The sequence below is a fragment of the Dendroctonus ponderosae genome, unplaced genomic scaffold (genome assembly GCF_020466585.1).
Source record: "Dendroctonus ponderosae isolate FM_Combo_2020 unplaced genomic scaffold, Dpon_F_20191213v2 Dpon_F_20191213_1, whole genome shotgun sequence".
NCBI classification, from domain to species: Eukaryota; Metazoa; Arthropoda; class Insecta; order Coleoptera; family Curculionidae; genus Dendroctonus; species Dendroctonus ponderosae.
The window spans coordinates 52,890,231-52,909,068 of NW_026017110.1; the positions used below are offsets into that span (position 1 = coordinate 52,890,231).

Below are 18,838 nucleotides of genomic sequence, written 5' to 3' on the forward strand. Positions count from 1 at the left end.
AAAATGACAAAAATTCTGAAATGCTGGTCATTGAAAAATAATAGAAATCAAACGTTTTGACACACTTGGAAAGTGTTTTCATTTTTATCGTTCTGTCACAGAAGAAATTATTTTGGAAATAGAAGGTCGAAAAAAAAAACTTTACGCAAAAAAACTAAATGTTTTAAACTATTTTTTTACATGTTTACGCATTGTCATTATTATGGTTTTTACAATTTCGTTGACTAAAATTAGATATTTATTAAATTTTAAATAAATATTTAAATTTATTATATTTATTAAATTTATAACAATTTTCGAAGCTGAAAATTGAATACTAGAAAGTTAGAAAAACCATATTATTATCATTAAGTTTCGGTCCTGTTTCTACTAGTTTGGGAACCTACTCTTTAGCTGATGTAGAAAACATCGCGGTGAATAATTATGAAAAATCGGTATCCTTTTATCCAATCTTATGACTTATGACTATCTTATTAACTATATGCCCTATATTCTCCACCTAAAAGCCAATTCGAAAGTACTTAAATATTGCATGTGACGCGGAATTCAGGAAACACAAATCCCATATACAACACATTGTGCACCGAATACTAACGAGATACGCTACGCTATTCCATTAAAATGACACTTTGCTTGGATTTTAAATTCGTAGTCGACGACTGCCCCAAATTGATCTTCGTAGCATCGGGTTTTAAAAATAGTTCATTGTCAAGAGTCTTTGGGGAAACTGTTTGAATCACTGGTAACATTCACCTAGATTTGATACTTTCACTTGTAAGCTGTGGAAGAATGATTTGGTCAAAGAAGGCGATATGATAATTTTTTCAGGAAAGTAAGGAAGCGGCTTGATCACACAGACCTTAGACAAACACAGAAAGCATTCTAAATTTTGCAAATTAAACTAAAACATTTAATTGCTTTTTGGTGTGTGTACGGAATTTTTAGGACTTAAAAATGTTAAAATTTTTAGTAAATGTAAGTACGATTCTTACTTTTGAAACAGAAATGACTTCCTATATTCCTTCCTTTTAGCATTTTGAAGTAGGTGGGTTTTTTCAAGTTAAAATGATATAGAACATCAACAGTATCTTAAAACAAAATTTTAGAAATACATCTAACTGTCCGAGACGGTTTTCAGTAAACCACTTTCGAATATTTTCAGAAATGTCTATGCTACTTGAATTGAAAATAAAATGTGCTGAAAAATATTGAAGTTTTTTAAAATTGGAAATAAAAGCAAATCTGTGAATTGCATTTCTTGGTCTCATTCGTCTAATGGGTCTGAGATGACAAGCTTGAAAAGTGTAATTTAATATAATGTAATATTTTATGCAGCATGCTTTAGTTCTTTTCAAATAGCGAACATTCTCTCTAAGCTACAATTTCCATACAAACCAACTAATGTATGCATCTCTAACTTAATTTCTGATATAATTTTCTTCATTGTGCGGAACTTATTATAGCCGAGCTGTTCGGGTATTTTCACCATCCAATCTAATTCATGTTTATTCAAAGGTGAAAGAAATTTGAAACTCTAGTATAATTTGATGATACACAAAAAAATATTTGTGAATTTACAGTGAAAGGATTTACAAAAACCCGTTTGCAAAAATAATACCTTCACAACATTTCGAGTTAGATTAGCGAATCAAATTTACTACACCTACAGTTAATTTTGAGCTGAAAGTGAGAGAAATTAAATCCTCAGTTTATTAATTTTCAATATTAATAATATTAAATTTCAATACGTTTGTCAAGAACTGTCCATATTATGTTGTAAAGAGTTGGGCTTTTATCGCTTGAAACTTGAGTTTGCATGCTGACCTGAAAAATAATTTCTTCTTGACGTTTGGCAAGCACGAGCAGTTAGCATCCTCAGAGCCGTTTGCTTCGAACGTTTACACTTGCACTGCAGAATAAGCTTTCGAGCAATATATCACTGAAGATGCAAACCACTCGTGCTTGAAAATCACTTTCAGAAGAAAATAATTTTCGCCACGGCTTAAATTACGAAACCCTCACCACTTCCAAATTATGCCACCTATATGAACAGCTCTTTTGAATTGTTGAAGAAAAATTCAGCTTTGCGTGTTAATCAGTTTCCCAAAGCTCCTGCATCAAGTGATTAGGGGGGCAATTTATTTCTATGATTAACAGTGGTATTTTTTCAGCCATCAATCCTTTCTCAATGATGAAAAACTCAGTTTGGAAATTAGTGGATATACTATCCTGCACTCCTTAAGTTAGTAAATGTGTCCCTTTCAATTGACTACAAATTTTGCGTAAATATGAAAACGCGTTTAGAAAATCAAATGAATCGCTCAAAGCATAAAACTTAAATAGATAAAACAAAAATGTGCGTGAAGTACCTTTAAAATTACTTATGGAATATGAGAACAAACAAAAAATGATTGGCGTATTTCTGGATTTCTAAATGTAATTTTGGTAACAAATTAACGTTTGCAAACGAGATAATATCTTTGATGCTAAAAGTTAAAATTCAATCTCAAAATTAGATCGCGCACATAATACCAGTCTTAAAGCAGCAGGTATTTAATAATGCATAATATTTCAACGAAAAAATAAACAGTTTTCTATAAACATCATTCAAAACAATAGAAATGTTTGCTCATTTGTCACATCCGAATCAAATATCTCCAAAGCAAATAGATTCGTACGTGATGAATGTTATTCATACGGAATTAACAATATTAATGTTCAACATCGAGGTGGAGGCTGAACATTGTGGGAGGTGTATGCAATACTTGACTGTATTCAGTAGGTAAAACCAATGGTAAAATAGATGTGTCGTCTTCGTTTGCAGTTTATCCCGACCAAAACTATCAAAGAGGCGCAGAGTATTAAGCAAGGACCTTCATGGTAATAGTATGCCTTAAGTGGTAACGAAAATGATTCACAACTGACTCTATACAAACATCCAGAATAAAGTTTGCCAGCCATTCGTGCCAGTCACAACTAACTAAGATAAATACAATAACTTCCAAATTGGTATGGCTTTTCAAATTTGAAGTACATGAAAGATACTTTGGTAAACAGCAATACATGACACTACCTCGTTAACATACCTTATATTATTACAAATTTACGTGAAGCCCAAATAACACATAAACTATGTTTAATATGTTTTCGCTTTTCTTAAACCTATTTCTAATCTACAATTAATGGTGTAGGCATGTAAAGTATTGTTTCATTTAGCAATCCCCTGTAAACAGAAGCAGCACTAGCACATCCAACTCAATTTCCAAAATAAATTGGAACTGACAGACAACACAAACAACTTTAAAGAGTAGCATTGTTGAATGCACTGGCCGGAATATGCAGGCAATATTCGCTTTTGCATTCACAGTTAATTTTAAGCACCTTGAGTTCAATCAATGAAGAATGCTTTATTATCCGCTAGTTTCGAGTTAGTCGTCAACTGACACGAATTTTATCATTAACAATTTTCATTATTTTTTGGCAATGCTGAATGACTGTAACAAATGCATTTTAAAATTAAGTCGAACTGAAATGATTTAATAGTTAGTATTTAGATCAGGCGTTACCAAAAATACGTAAAAGTAAGCAAATCAATGACTGAAATGCGCTAAGAATCAGTTGTGGAAGAAAATGCGTCATAACATGGCAAGAACCGGTAAAATGATCATCAGCATAGAATGAACTAGACTACCATCCACAACTACACAATTAGAGATAGTCAGTCCCATTTTCTGGTCCCTTGGGCACTTACCATGGTAACGTCATCTATCTTTGAGATACTTCTCACAAATATGTTGACACGAACAATAGCCGGCCCATCTGACGATTTAGGAAAAAAACGGAAACAATTATTAAGTTGGTTCACGCGGAAGATCTTTGGTCTTTAAACCTACTCCCTGTATTTATCTTAAATTAACACCTTGCTGCTTGATAGATTACTTTTATATCAAACTTTGAACAAATGACACGTTTTCCTTAGTTCTATTTTCACCGAATACCACAACTCTGTTGCAATATTATTCAAGACTCGTCATCCAGATTGCAAACACTGAAGATCTGGATCTATTGTAATAAAAAATAACATCTAAATTTAAATCGCTTTCCTGGTAAATGTGAAAAGTAGTTTGCAGTTGTCCTTTCAAATACCTTAATATATTTCGCAAAAGTACCAGAAGTAATAATTTGTCTTTCCTTGCGTTTCGCCTGTGGATGACACATATCGTTTTTATGACCTCGGCGTGTATTTTAAAGCTGTCTGAGCGAATCAAATCTGGAAACCGAAGGCACGAGATATTTACGCCCTAAAAATAAACTGGATTTTTTTCACGTTTATTATTGAGTTATTCTTCTTTCAATTCCATATCTAATTTCGGGTCTTTTTTTGGAACACTGTAGACCATTTAGCGTTAATTTTTCCGATGCGCGTAATATTGGCAATCTTTATGGCAATAAGGCACCGGCACCAAAAAAATCTAGAACCTAAGAATTTCCTAACTTGGTTCTATCCATAAAAACCCATATACTGGATTTCATCCCTAGTTTCGATTTGTGACGTAATTAGTAAAGACTTTGTTGCAGAGAACAATGCAAATAGCACCCCATTAATCGAAAATTTTTTGTGACTAATTTGACAGTACAAAGGTTTCTATGGAATTAAAATAAAAGACTCTACCCTCAAATCCCCAATAAAACAGCATTCTCAGCAATCAAACGCGACTAGTCTGCAAACTGCTACCCTACAAGCTAATGGGGGCGGTAACATCCCTTGCTCGTGAGTACCCCTAAATTGCACGATCGCCTTGAGTTAGTCATTATACACAAGGAAAGTGTAAAATTATGTGTTATTATGTATTAAATATTTAGCAGTAATAGCTTTGGTGTATGGCCAAAAATTTTATGACTAAATTATATCCTTCATTTGGGCCAATTCTCGTAGGAACGTGAGCGCAGTTTTAACTAAAAATATCCCAGACTGCTGACTATAAGAGGGCCACTTCAATGTATCTCTCTTAAAATAGGTTGCGAAACTAAGCTCTCTTCATACAATCTGTTGCATTTCTGCGAGACGATCTGCCTATAAAAATTCAAGATCCAACATAACGTTTTTGAATCAGACTGAAAACCCTGAAAACATCATTCTATCGCCAGCTCTTTTGTTTCAAGAGGTAGCAAAAAGTTATTTCGATGAAATTCCACGGCAAATACGTTATTTCCTGCCACGAATGCAAATATCCAACTCTATTGAAGTAGAATTGATCTAATCGGACTGCTGTCTCTGTGAAAAATGGCAGGCCATTATATAATTTCACTTCGATATTGCATACAATCTTTCCATAGTCAAATGCATTATGTTTCTTTTAAATAAATTCAACCACCATTCCAATAATAGCCATGAACGTGGGAAAGTTGGCCATACAATTCAACATTAGTTTAACTGTCGGTTTTCTCGAAAATATCAGGTTTTCACTTGAGAATGAAACAAAACTAACACGTAAATGTAATATTCTGACTCTTTCACGCACACTCAAAAATATAATCTTGACTTAGGTTTACTTCAGACTTCAAACGAATTTACTTTCAAATTAATAAAGCATATATCAGAAACAACGCCTATTTATTATATTACATATTAAAACGTTAACGCCCCGATATTTTATATAAAACATTTGAGGATATTTGTCATTTTGACAAATTGCATCTGTAATCTCAATATTTCTAAAATTATATTCTTTTATCTTCTAGTCTTTGTTTCCAAATTCATTATTCCTTTTTATGTAGCTGCTTAATCATTAATTAACGTATCACCGCTATTCAATAGAAGGCAACCATAAAACTTCTTTCAACGTAGACAAACGAAATTGCAATTCACCTACCTCACTAATTAAGCAATAGTTTTCGTCGAATTAATATTAGTTTGTAACTGAATATTACATATGGTTTGCAGTGAACTATTTCAATAACGCTGAAAATCCACGCTTTGAAACTTCCAAGTACCTACATATATTAAATAAAACCTATATGCTATATAACGGTTAATTCGAATATGTAGAGGAGAAGTAATTCGACTCTACAGACTCAATGGCAAACTAAAAGTCCATTTGAAGTTTAATTGAAACTTTGCTACTAGCTACTTATAGCTACTGTTTTATAATAAAATCGCCAACTAAAAAATGTAATTTTTCAGGCCAGTGAAAACGACTAAATTTTCCCAGTTTTGGTATCAAAAAATGTTATTCAACATGTGTTTTATTTAAATACGATTTTTTATATGTAGATAGCCGAAGCAATATGGAAAAATTGAAACATACATCAAGAATGTTTTAATAATGTAACATAGAACCAGCAAACGTTTTATAACATAATTTACAGTTTATCAGGCAAATAACTCGGCAGATCCCATTTAAATATAAGGTCGTTTCCTTTGCAGACTTTTTACAAACCTCGATTTTCCGCTTTTCTGCAATGAGTTCCTTAAATAATTAACGGATATCTTACGTGAAACCGGGAAAAATCGACTAGCCAAAACAATGCAAAGTCTTAGTTAAATACTTGCAAACATTCTGTTGAAGGCGCCATTGCTTAGAATCAGCAGATGCTTCTTTGATGACGCAAAAGTTCCATTGCAAACCAATGTAAAAAATAGCCAAACATACATGTTTACCATTAGTGTTAAAAATGTTCTAAGTTTAGTCAAACATGAATAAAACCAGTTAATAAAGGAACAGTTTCAATGAAAGTTTAATTTTAGATGAAGTAGCTGGCAATTTTGCAGGGCTCTCATTATCAAACGGTAATTTAAATCGCATTATTCCAAATTCTGACAGAATGATATGTTTTCATCCAAATCACAATCGTACAGAAATTGATTCGGATATTTACATTGTACCTACGTTCAACTAATATGAGCATTTCCGCGCTAAAACAGGGATACAAATTCTCATATCAGAAATAGTGTTGTGTACAAAGAAAAACAGAATCCATTTCCCAGTGAAACTATATCAAAAGAGAAAGCTTTTATATACATTTCAGTCAAGATTTTCTAGGGCTGAAGCAAGAACGAACGATAAGGTAGCTTTTAAAATGTCTGTCTATATCTGAGGCAAGAACCGCTCCCACAAGATTGAAGGTGGATATTTTAGCTGATTTTTAAAACATCCATTAAGTTCCTTTGTGGAGTCAAAAAGAACGCTTAACCGCTCCAGGATACATTTTTATTGCGATTTTTTATTGCCTACGCATTTCCAACAAGTGCTCGGATGTTCTGTCCGGAAATTTATTAATTAGGTCTTAGGTTGATAGTTGATGAGCACTTGAAAATGTTTTAGTAACTCTTTGCGTTCTAGAATATCTGGTTTCCATAATGTTTATATAAAAAATTTCATGGATTTATTAGTTTCAATAAATATTCAGTTCTAACATATTATTGCTGCACACCTCGTTTAATTTTTTATTACATATAATACATATCGAACGTGACGGCGGATATTTTGTGGCTAAAATTTGTAAAATCCGTTGCGGTTGTAAACAGGGAAACATTTTTTGTTTTCGTTAATTAGTGTGCTTTTTGCATTAATACTTTATTGGTGATAACTATATATTAACACAGTTTCCATTTCCGAAATTATAATAACAAATACTGCATTTGATTTATGAGTAGTTAGCTAGCTGTTAACATTATGTGCAATTACGTGATTCATTTCGAGCAAAAATTATTCTGTTCATTTTTCCTAAATTAAAAAAAGTTTGATTTATTGTATTCAAATAAAGAATACGCAGACATTTTTTAGATGAATACTGCAACCGCTTCACCATTTTCACCATATACCATTAGTAAATACCCGAATCGCTGTCTTCCAGATTAGCAAGCGTTCAATAGGAACCTTCACGCCTCCCGAATAATAATAGGCTCTAAGAAATGATGATGAAAAAGCCTTGAGCTCTTTTGAACATAATTCTGGTACTGAAACAAGAAGATCTTTTGCTCTTAAAGGAAAAAGTAAGGAGTATAGCGTAAAAGATACTGTACTCTTAACATTGGATATTTCCTAAAGAGTACATTTACAAGAGATACAATCAAAAACTTCCAAAATGGTCATGTATGGTCAATGGAAAACGCTCTAGCTATTCAAAACTCATTCTTATAGAAGATTTTCGTTAAAACTGACAACATTTATTGATAGGAATTTGAACAGTGAGATGTACCAAGCGTTTATGGAGAATGCTTTACATCTACTTGAAAACATTCTGCTTCAAATCATAAATCATAAGCACGATGTTATTTTTACATAAAGGTACTACGGCCCGTTTTGAAAAGTTTACACAAACTTTCTCAGTGAAAATTATCCAAATCGATGGATAGATGGTGGTACTATTGCTTGGGCACCAAGATCTTTAGACCTCAACCCGTTGAACATTTTTTATGTAAAGACATACGTATTTAATGGGAAAGTCTTGTTACAAGAACCAACTCGTGGGAAGATTCATGGAGGATTTGATGAGGTAAAAACAATCCGGAAAAACTAAAACTCAGATCTAATCCGGTGGTCACATGGAGCAGCTTTAGTAATAATTACACTGTCATTGAGTTTCAAGGTTTAAAAAAATTAACTTTGCATAGGACTTCAACTCTCACCTCCGATATTAAGTAAACGATAAATAAATCAGAAAAAGTAGAAAGAAACATATACAAAGTATCTCGAATTTGCCCTGTATTTTGCAATAAACACTTTGTATATCCTTACAAAGAAAGAGTCGACTTACCCTAAATTCAAGTTACAAACAAACAAAATCCTAATTTTCTGTCTGAAAAAAGCCTTCAAGCTCAGTTATTGTGAACGGGGAGTTTCTAGTTGTCAGTAAACAAGCATATTAAAGAAGGGCTGTTTTCATATCCAGACATATTGCCTGCGGCAGACCCAGCACAAAGAAAATTAATGTGGTATGATTAAAATGAAATTAGCAATATGGCAAGAAATCAAAGTTAATATGGCGTTGTTGAAAACTGAAAACGTATAATACTTTCCCCAAGACAAAACATTAATTTTACATTGTAGGGGTCCGCTTATGTCTGTTTCGAAATACGGTACGGCTTTGTAGCATGGCCTTGTAATTATAATACAGAAAATACGGCATCTATTTTTTAAGATATTTTTTCATGAAAGCGTGCCGAAACGTATTTATTCTTAAAAAACGGTGCCTGGTAAATATTTATTGCTTTTTGACTTAATTACATTTGAAGAATGGTAAGAAAATTTTCAACGATGAAATATTTTACTGGAGGAAATAGAACTTAAATAATAACAGCAAATATTTGTTTCTCAAAGTTAAAAACTTTGAAATGTTGCAAGCCTCGGTATCATCTTCCGAGGGAAAAGTAAACAACTCGAATATTTTTCAGTTTTCAAATTGATTATGTAGATATGTATATTTAATTTTTCCAAAATTCCAATTAATAATGATGTTTAAAGAAGATGAAGATATTTGCTTAAATTTACTTTTGTAGGAATAATAACTCATATCAGCACTATTAACCGAAGGCAACTACGTAACTGAAATTGAAATAATCACTTAATTCCCATAACAGTTAAGGCCTTGTAATTTGCTTGAATGGATACTTAATTTATCCCAGTTGAGTCTTTATGTAATTCCAAGAATTCGCTTCGTAACTTATTATTTGACCTCTTAAAATTCGATTCTGAATTTCAGAATTACGATTTTCTGGATTTATATAAATTACAGTTCCCTTGCATGCAACGAACTTTTTTTGCTGAAAAACCACGCATGGCATTAATTATTCAAATAACTCAATATGCTTTAATACTAATCTATGTGAATATCGAAACTGCCAGCAAAACCAGTACAGTTTGCGTGGTTACTATCACGAATTTCACAAACGTTCGACATGCTGCATTTATTGCATCTGCATTGATTTGCACATAATTTCAGTTTCAAAATGCAATCGGGCTGAAAGTAAGTTACTTAAATGCATTATGCAGGAAACGAGCAAATGCGTCTCATTCACACTTTTCGATTGCGGAAAATCACTGACATAAGACAGGTTTTTAAACATAGGAATCCTTCATTCAAACATTTTAGATTTCGTATACTTATAAATGTTATCATCTAGACATATATTAAAAGAAATATAATAATATGTAGAATCGTCCAAGTAAAACGCAGTAAATCAGATTTATATTTAAAGAAAATTACATTGACTTTCTGCCTTGTTCTCTTTTATTCCTTTTTAAATTAGCTTGAACTCTAGAAACATCACAAATGCATGGTAATTACTTGCAAGGAAGTTAACAGATAAAACAGGCTGTACTATGTAGATTAAATCAGGCCAATTAATTAATGCAACAAAGCGTTGTATAGGAAAATTAAAGGAGATACAAATTTAATTCTGTACATTCAACTTTCTGCTACACGTTAGTTTGATCTCGATAATTTGCAAAAAATATGGGAACAGTAAAGCACAATTCCAAAAAATTAAACGATTTTCTTTGGTATCCAGTTTTCTCATACGTAAAGAGTCGTGTATCCTGTTAATTAAATGATTGCACATATTTTCATTGAGATGTGCATATATTAGATATTGAATATAATGGACAGGTAATAAAGGTATTATTATCCACTACAAATTTCTCCATAATTTTCAATCCCCAAATTTCCTGACATGTATACGAAAGTAACATAAAGTGGTAAATATTAAGGTTTTACTGAGAGGAAAACATTGGCAAAAGATGATGTGTGAGAAAGGTGCTGTGATCGACAGGAATTATGTCAGCAAATTCAATAATGCCGGTGTTAAGATTTCAGACACCTGGAAAATATTATTGACAACGAACAAAATCTGTAAATACTTTTGCTCTGTTATATTTTCCCGCCATAGTGAAGGAGCAAGATGATTACAATAAATGCCTGACCATCTATTTAGGTTTCAAAAAGGATGAGTAAAGAATACATATGCCCAATTGCGACAATTGTGAAGAAAAGTGGCATTTGCCAGAGACGTACCTAAGTCGACAAGATGAATATAGATTTTTTAAAACCTTTAAGTATGTACCGAATGTGTTGTTGTCAACATCCTAGTCGTTTGCATAGATCGACATTGGCATGACCCAAAACACCAATTGCCTCATTTTCTCCATTCGACTTATTTTGACTCTAGATGACGTCAATACCTTCTACCAAAATATTTACTAACTTCTGAAAACAAATTAGTTATTAATGCAAATAAACTTCCACAAAAATTATACGACTTCAACCAACTCCCCTTCTTTCCAATTTTTCTTTGTCCTAATAAAAGAGGAAATCAGACAATGCCTCTGGTATTTTTACTTAAAAATGAAAATTTAGTGAAACACCTCATGGAGCTGAAGAATTCAGGAAATGCCTCTTAATAAATATTTTCCTTAATTTAGACAATGTTGACGAAAGGAAGTTCGGTAGGTAATTAGGGGGATATCAGTGACCCTTTTCTTTGTAAAAATGAAGTACCTGGAATGGTTTCAGACACGACAGAGAAGCGCCTCGCTTTGGCCTAATTGGGAATATTTACAGCTAAAGTATATTTTTGCCTAAAGCAACGTTGTAACAATATATGAAACATGTTGAGAAGAGCAGAAAATATACCACATCTTATTTCAGCAAATTTCCTTCAGCGTATGCCTTGCGAGACAGTTAGAAAATTTTGTTTAATAAAGCAGCACGGATTGTTAGACATGTCTCCATAATTTTCGTGGTGCATGAAAGTTATTCTGCTTCTATATATGCAACATACTGACTATTTTCTAGTCTCTCTTCGACAATTTCAGACTTCCGGCTCCTCTTTTATTATGCTGAGCATTCAAACTTCCCAGTTTCAGAAAAAGTATTGTTTCTCCTTTAATCGACCGATTTTATTCCGTTTTCCTTCTGAATCTGTTTGTGTCTCTGTGAATACTTTCAAGCCTTTTTAAGAGCGCTGATTATTTTCGTGTAAATGCTTTATACGTGTTAAGGCGATTTGATGCAGTTATTTTTTGTATTTAAGTTGAATAATAATAAAAACATGAAACAAAACAGGCAGTTCCTGTCTAAATCTACATGTAATATTTAGGTCGGCGTTCCTACTTTATATTTTTCAAGTTAGATTTTTTTCTAATTAATCTAGTTAAATTTAGTCCGGAAATCGTCAATATTTTGAAACATTTAAGATCTAATCGTGACAAATATATGAAGACAAATGCAGTAGGGAAATTTTTTTAAATTTTTGGAATTGTTTGTTGCCACTTTAAACAGTAGAAAAATAAATATGAATGTAGTTTTCATTTATTTATAAACTGTGGCTACTTTTGATTTGTGGTATCTGATGTGCAACCAACTTATTATTTGAAGCTAAAACCCGATATAAAAGCATAAAATAACAGAGTTTTCTGCGAGTTTTTACAGAATATTGTCCGTTGGATAGATGTTATTGTTTCTCAAAATAAATTAACAGTATTGTTTCAAAAAAACCTGACAAAGTATTTCAAGTACTGAGGATTTAGTTGACAAGTTCCGAGAAACGTTTATATAAACATCCAATTGTGTGACAGAATATAATAATTATTTTCGCTGTTTCTTTTTCATCGACGGTGTAAATGGTCGACAGAGCGTAAAAAAGATAAGACTCTGAAATGTCAAGAACGTTGATATACATTGATTGTACTTGATTGAGCGTCGTTTGCCCATCAAACCTCCTATCGGTAAAACGTTCAATAATAATTATCGTCAGTTTGAAAATGAACAATTGCCTTAATACGTGAAAGATGCATATAAACCACGATTCGTTTCTAATAGCATTCTTTCGTGCTCTATTAAGTACATTATAAACCGTTAAATGCAATTTGAGAAATGTTATTTGGTTGGATATATGTTGTCTAGACTAACTAAGAAAATTGTGTAAAATAGTGTGACAGGCATCAGGCGATCGTGCTTATAAAGGAGTAACAGCAAGGGCCCCATAATGGCCTGTTGTAGCAAATGTGGAGCACCTCTAAGCTATCTACAAGAACGGGGTGACCTCCACTTACCATTTTATTGTCGCTTATGGTGGTAATGCTTCGAACAAACAGGTTAACTCGGACAATCGCAGGTCCATCTAGAGATATGAGGGGTTTATACGTTCATCCTCTCTGAAATCTCGACTTATAGAATTTAAATATTGTGCCGAGTACTCAGAGATATCGTCCGCAATATCCGAAATATTTATATTAGACTCTAGTCCAAAGGATTTCAAAAAAATAGTCAGGAACTTGATGAAATGGTAATAGAGATATACTTCTTGACTACTTTTTGCTACTGTACCTGAATTAATTATCACGCATCAGGTAATGTACAAGAACAACAAGTATAAGGACACGATTATGAGTGTTCTGCATTGCTCTCTCACTTTCTCATTGCTGCTCTCTATATGTTCAAGTAGGGGAATTAGCACTCACCTGTTCCATTAACACCTGAAGGTCTTATCCTAGCATCGTATCGTCCTGGTCCAAGAATCTGATCCAACACTTCCTTTTCCTTCTCCCGAAAGTTGATTTTCGCGTTGGAGCCCGAACATCTGCGACAAATTTAATTATCAAGCTAGCTTTTTACATTTTTATAACGATAATCCATCATAGCATCCTCGTGCTTAATAATTGACATTTAGCCTAAAAACAGCCCATTGTTTATGAAAACAGGGGTATGGAGGTCTTTGCTCCCTTTGTAGATTATGGAAAACATTTTTCAATCGGTGACCTAAATATGACAAGAGGGATTTTGTGTCGTCATCTAGTGGTAGTATTTTTACATAGAGTCGCATTCTTCATCTATTTTCAACTGGAATTATCCCTTCGTATCATCCATTAAAATTCCTCCTCGATCTTTATCGTTCCCTCGAACCCTTGCCAGCATAAACTTTTTAAACTATACTTCAGGTATTCTTATTTAAAGTAAAATAAATGTGTTTTGTTTGTTAAATTTCAGCGTCAACTTTTGTAACTTTTAAATCCATAAGGATTTGTATATGAATATTGAAAAACTAGTTCAGTTTCAAAAGTTAAAAATACATTTTCCGAAACAATAAATTCGGAATACATTCAATAATGTTACACCTAACCAATCTAAAACCATCAAAACTATCTAACCATTTGAAGTGATTTATTTTTTAAGTAAGTTACTTTTATGGTTTCACTTTAAAGAATTACAAAATTTCAAAAATAAACAGTTTGTATTTCATCGCAATAATTTATCTTGCTTTAAGTGACTCCAAGAGTTTAGTTAGCAAATGGAAAACTGTTATTGATCTTTCCAGATACGGATTTCGTTACTGCTAAGAAATAGCAGAATAACTCCTGTTCAGACTTGGTGGTTTTGAAATTAATCAGATCTGTAATCATGTATACGATAGGAAATATTAATACTCAATTTTCCATTCCACTCAAAATTATCTGGAGCATATAATGTGCAATAGGAACTAATCCCGCAATCCACAAGCAAATTATCTGGCATTAACTAACAAGGAAATTACGAAATAAATTATTCAAATAAATAAATAGTTTAGCTTGTAATTATCGCTTTGATAATTAGAATCAACGCCTATTCCTAGAAGTTTGAGCCAGGCCAAGAGAAAATTTAAGGTGCGACCCTAATACATCCTAATTAGGTACATGAAAGGAAATATGATTACTACTGTTTCCTTTCCATAAACTTTGAACTACCCAAGCTAATTTCCGTTAGATATTGCAAAATATATAATGGTTCTAATAGTTCGATTTGATTAACTTGAGGTTGATTTAAACGGTGACTAATTTTAATGTAATATGAAAATGTTTGATAATCTTATGTATCTGGTTGTCATGAATCGTAGACTTAAATACGAAAGTTGAAATTTAAAAAAATGTCTGACAACAAATTTAAACCGGTTATTCTTCAATAAGATGCAAAAATTATATGAGCATTCCAGGAAAGTTGCACTTTTGTCAGTCATTTTAGAGTATCTTAATTTGCAAAACTGTATAAGAAATTAAATGAAAGAATCCCAAAAAAATGGAAACGGAACAGTTGCCATTTTTAAAGTTAAGCGTTTTCACAACATGCAAATTTTTTTAAAAATTTATCGTTATTGAAAATCTTTTCCTACATTGAAATTTCGACTTCTATAAATTGACAAGTCCTCTATGAGATATGTGCAAATAATTCCTGACCAATATTAATTAAGTAAATAACAGCTCTAAAGATCGCATTTTTCAACATTAAGGCGTTAAAACTGGAATATTTCAAACGGTTTTTAAAACCCACTAGAGCGGACTGGATAAGAACTTCTCTGGTGTTAATCGCGGTGTTTTATAGATACGTTCTCTCAATTTAATTAAGCCATTCAAAATTCACCACTAAGTTTTTTAGCACTGAAATAATCAAATTTTTATTTTCACTTTCAAACAATTTTAGTTACCCTGTTATTGACATTATTCTATATTATTAATAATAAAGTATAATTATAAAATAGATATATTGTGCAAACGAACACCACTAAAGACAAAAATTGTAATGTTGAAAATTAAACCCTCACTTACTATTGTATAAGAATTAGCAAATTTCTGACTGATTACCTTGGAAGACTACATATTTACAGTTTTGAGTAGTTGCTTAGCCGGAACCGCTTCATTAAAAATCAGCTATTTTTTTAATTTCAAAAAATGTAAAACACAAATTCTCATAACATATTGGCTCTAACCGGATTAAAAAGTAACCATAGCCGGGCTATAAAACATGGATTTAAGCGACCTATTATGAGCGGTTGGCTCTAGCACATACGTACTGCAAAATACACAATCCCAAAAATCGAGACAAAACCGACTGATTTTCAACGATCCGGGTATAAATGAAAGACAAATATGCTTAAAGCGAGTTAAATGTTTATGCGATGAAATACGTTATTAATTCAATACTTCAAAAAGTTAACTTCAGCAAAAAAGCAGGTCTAAAGCAGAACGGTTTTCAATTCATGTATTCAAAAACTGCTTGGCAATCAACTGCTCTGCAGTATTTAAATGCGTTGGACAAGATTCCCAACTTCGCTAATTTACGCGCGTTATTTTTTCAATCAAAAATAAGTTTAAGAATTTTTTAAATTATGAGAAAGATACGTGCGACCAACATTAGTTTATAACTTTCGCATATTTGCATATGACAAGTGCCAGAAAAAATAAACTACTATACAACACAAACAGTAAAATAAGTTGTTTACTTACGGATAGTAACAAGCAGCATGAAGAAAAACTGCAATAAAAATAGTCAAAACCAACTCGTTAACCATTGCACAGGGCCCACAAAATCTAACAATGCGTAAAAATGTTTAATTATGTTTTATCATTTTCGGGTATAAGAAAAATAATCAGCGATGTCACAAACGGACATTCAGCTACAAATAACAGCAACTGCTTTCCACCTCAACTGAAGCTAGTCTGATTTTGAGGATAGAGGTGGGACGGTCAGAGTTTATATTGATCGTCTAGCAGCGGCGCTGTATTTTCCTCTACAACGCTCTCTCAAATTTTCAGCGAAAATGAAAATTCTCGCTCATTTTCCCCTGGTTTTATACCTTCGGTATCGCCGTGGTTGCATATGTGCCCCTGTAAGTTATTTTATTGCTTTGCTTCACAACAGAAATGATTTCCGAAAACCGGAAATTGATTTCCAAAAACTTTCCACTCTAAAACCGCTAGCCAATTATAAGTTAGAATCAGCATCGCTATGACGTCATATCCGACCCGTTTTCGTATTTATGTCGTCACTTGGTGTGTTATTCTATCTTGCTGGATAGAAATCGTATTTGCATTATTCGGCCAACTATGGCTAAGGAGCGAAAACAATTAAACTGTCGCGAATTCCGTGGAAACATTTATTTAGGAAAAATGTTGCTATTTGACAATTTTCATCGTTTCAATAATGAAATAAAATATTTGCATTATTGCAGGATTGAATTAAAAACGTTAATGTAAGGAAAATAAACCCTTAGAACGTTTTACCCGGCTCAATTGCAAGGTAAGTTCAAAGCTACTCGCGAGTTTTTAAAATTTCTCGCATAGGCTAAAATAAAACGGGATCGTTCATTTGCTTAAAATAATGCAATTGTAGTTCTTTGACACAAAGTAATTGCATAAATATAGCTAGAACGGTTTATAAAAAGAAGTTATTTTAGTTCCTGCCTACTGATTTTGAACATAAAAGCCACTACTGATGACTGATCAGATGATTCCGAAGAGTAAAATTCAGTCTGAGAGATAACGTTCCTCCAGCCGAACATTTCTTTAGTAATTTTTTTGCTTTAGCCCAATGTTTAAATCTGTATTTGCCCTTCGAAGACTCAATTTATGCCTCAATGCATAAACAAACACCGATACAGTTTTTTTTCTGGATACTCCATGCAAAACACTTCCAAAAACAGACGAGAAAATATAGATTTGTGTAGAATTGCTGAAATTGGGGCAATTAAAAAAAAAACATATTAAATTATTTACTATTACATTCACTACTTCCGTCGACCACGTTGGCGTGTTGCAACGCAGTAATAATTTTCCTAAGCCCTTGTTACTTAAACTATAAATAAATTTATTGCATTTCTATAATTCTATTGATGAAATTATTCGCTTGACGTGATGCATCTACCATTTAAAAACTTTATTTTATTTCATAATTTACAGAGGAAAATGGTAATCCGTATGAAATTTCATATTCAAGTCGCCATTTAACGCAAGCTATTATACTCTGTTATAATTCTACCATTATTTAACTATTGTTCGAAAGACTCACATTAATTTAATTCCCCATTGTACTAGTTTTGATCCCCAAATAGAGGTTTCCACAACAGAGTTTAGGACCAAATTAAAATATATGTCGGCTAAATGTTCGTAAACTCAAATATCAATAGTAAAGTTCGCAAGTTACATCGCAATAAAAACTGCAACTTAATATTAAAATAATTAATTTAATAATACGGCTCAGTTTTAAATTTAGGCGAGTAACTTAAGCATTGAAGTTATCATTAGATCTTTTCAGAAAAAATAACTGATAGCAAGTATCATATTTCATAACAATGGATCTTTTCTTAGCAATTTTATTCCTTAGTACTTTCGAGTCGAAACTGTACTTGGAGTTAATGCAGTGGAGTACTTTTCGAATGTAATTTTCTCAGAGCCCAAAACGGTTTTTCACTTATTTGAAATTCTAACTAGAATAAAAAAAAAAAACACTATTAGAATAAAAACTACAATTTCCAACATTTATATTTGCGTCTTTGCGTAAATTGTCTTATTGTTGCATTCAACAATCCCTAGAAGTTTGATTCTATAGTTCTAAATCACTCTGTATATTTTTCTTCATTGGTGCTGAGCATGTACAATGTGCTGCAAATATTTGCTATCCGCCAATCTGTGAATGGCAGAGAAGATAAAAAGCGAAAACAAACAGTGCATTTAATTGATGACTCAATCTTTATTTATTTCTATTTAGAGTACAAGATCCGTAGATAAAATAAAGTATCTTATTTATGAACACAAACATTTAGGGTTGTGTCTTGCTCCACTCCGTGATCAAACGCCAAATGGCAATTTTATTATTTTTTCATATCAATTTTTCAGTACAGTTAAAAAATTAATTTAAAATTCATGGCATTAAACACTTAATGACTCCGAAGCACTTTGCAAAAAGGAAAATATTGAAACTTTTCGAAAACACGTGTTATAATCCTCTTACCGGCGTTTTCTTCACACAATTTTAATATCTTGGCAATGGAAACATAACAAATTCATCAAAACGTTAAGCGGATTTAATG

General features: G+C 32.4%; 1 protein-coding gene across 7 annotated transcripts in view; it reads right to left on the bottom strand.

The window, feature by feature from the left end:
• Window positions 1-16,556, bottom strand: part of LOC109533855 (glutamate-gated chloride channel) — a 38,024-nt gene extending 21,468 nt beyond the window's left edge. For 2 of the 7 annotated variants that reach the window (XM_019899352.2, XM_019899350.2), the window contains exons 1-3: window positions 16,257-16,556; window positions 13,464-13,582; window positions 3,752-3,819 (exon numbers count right to left, since the gene is read on the bottom strand). In XM_019899352.2, the coding sequence (XP_019754911.1) occupies window positions 3,752-3,819; window positions 13,464-13,582; window positions 16,257-16,321 (252 nt within the window). In that variant the 5' untranslated portion in view covers window positions 16,322-16,556. Of the gene's footprint in view, window positions 1-3,751; window positions 3,820-13,055; window positions 13,124-13,463; window positions 13,583-16,256 lie in introns of those variants that run through there. The other 5 variants (XM_048664294.1, XM_048664279.1, XM_019899351.2 and 2 more) reach the window with 3 other exon arrangements.
• Window positions 16,557-18,838: the final 2,282 nt, after the last annotated feature.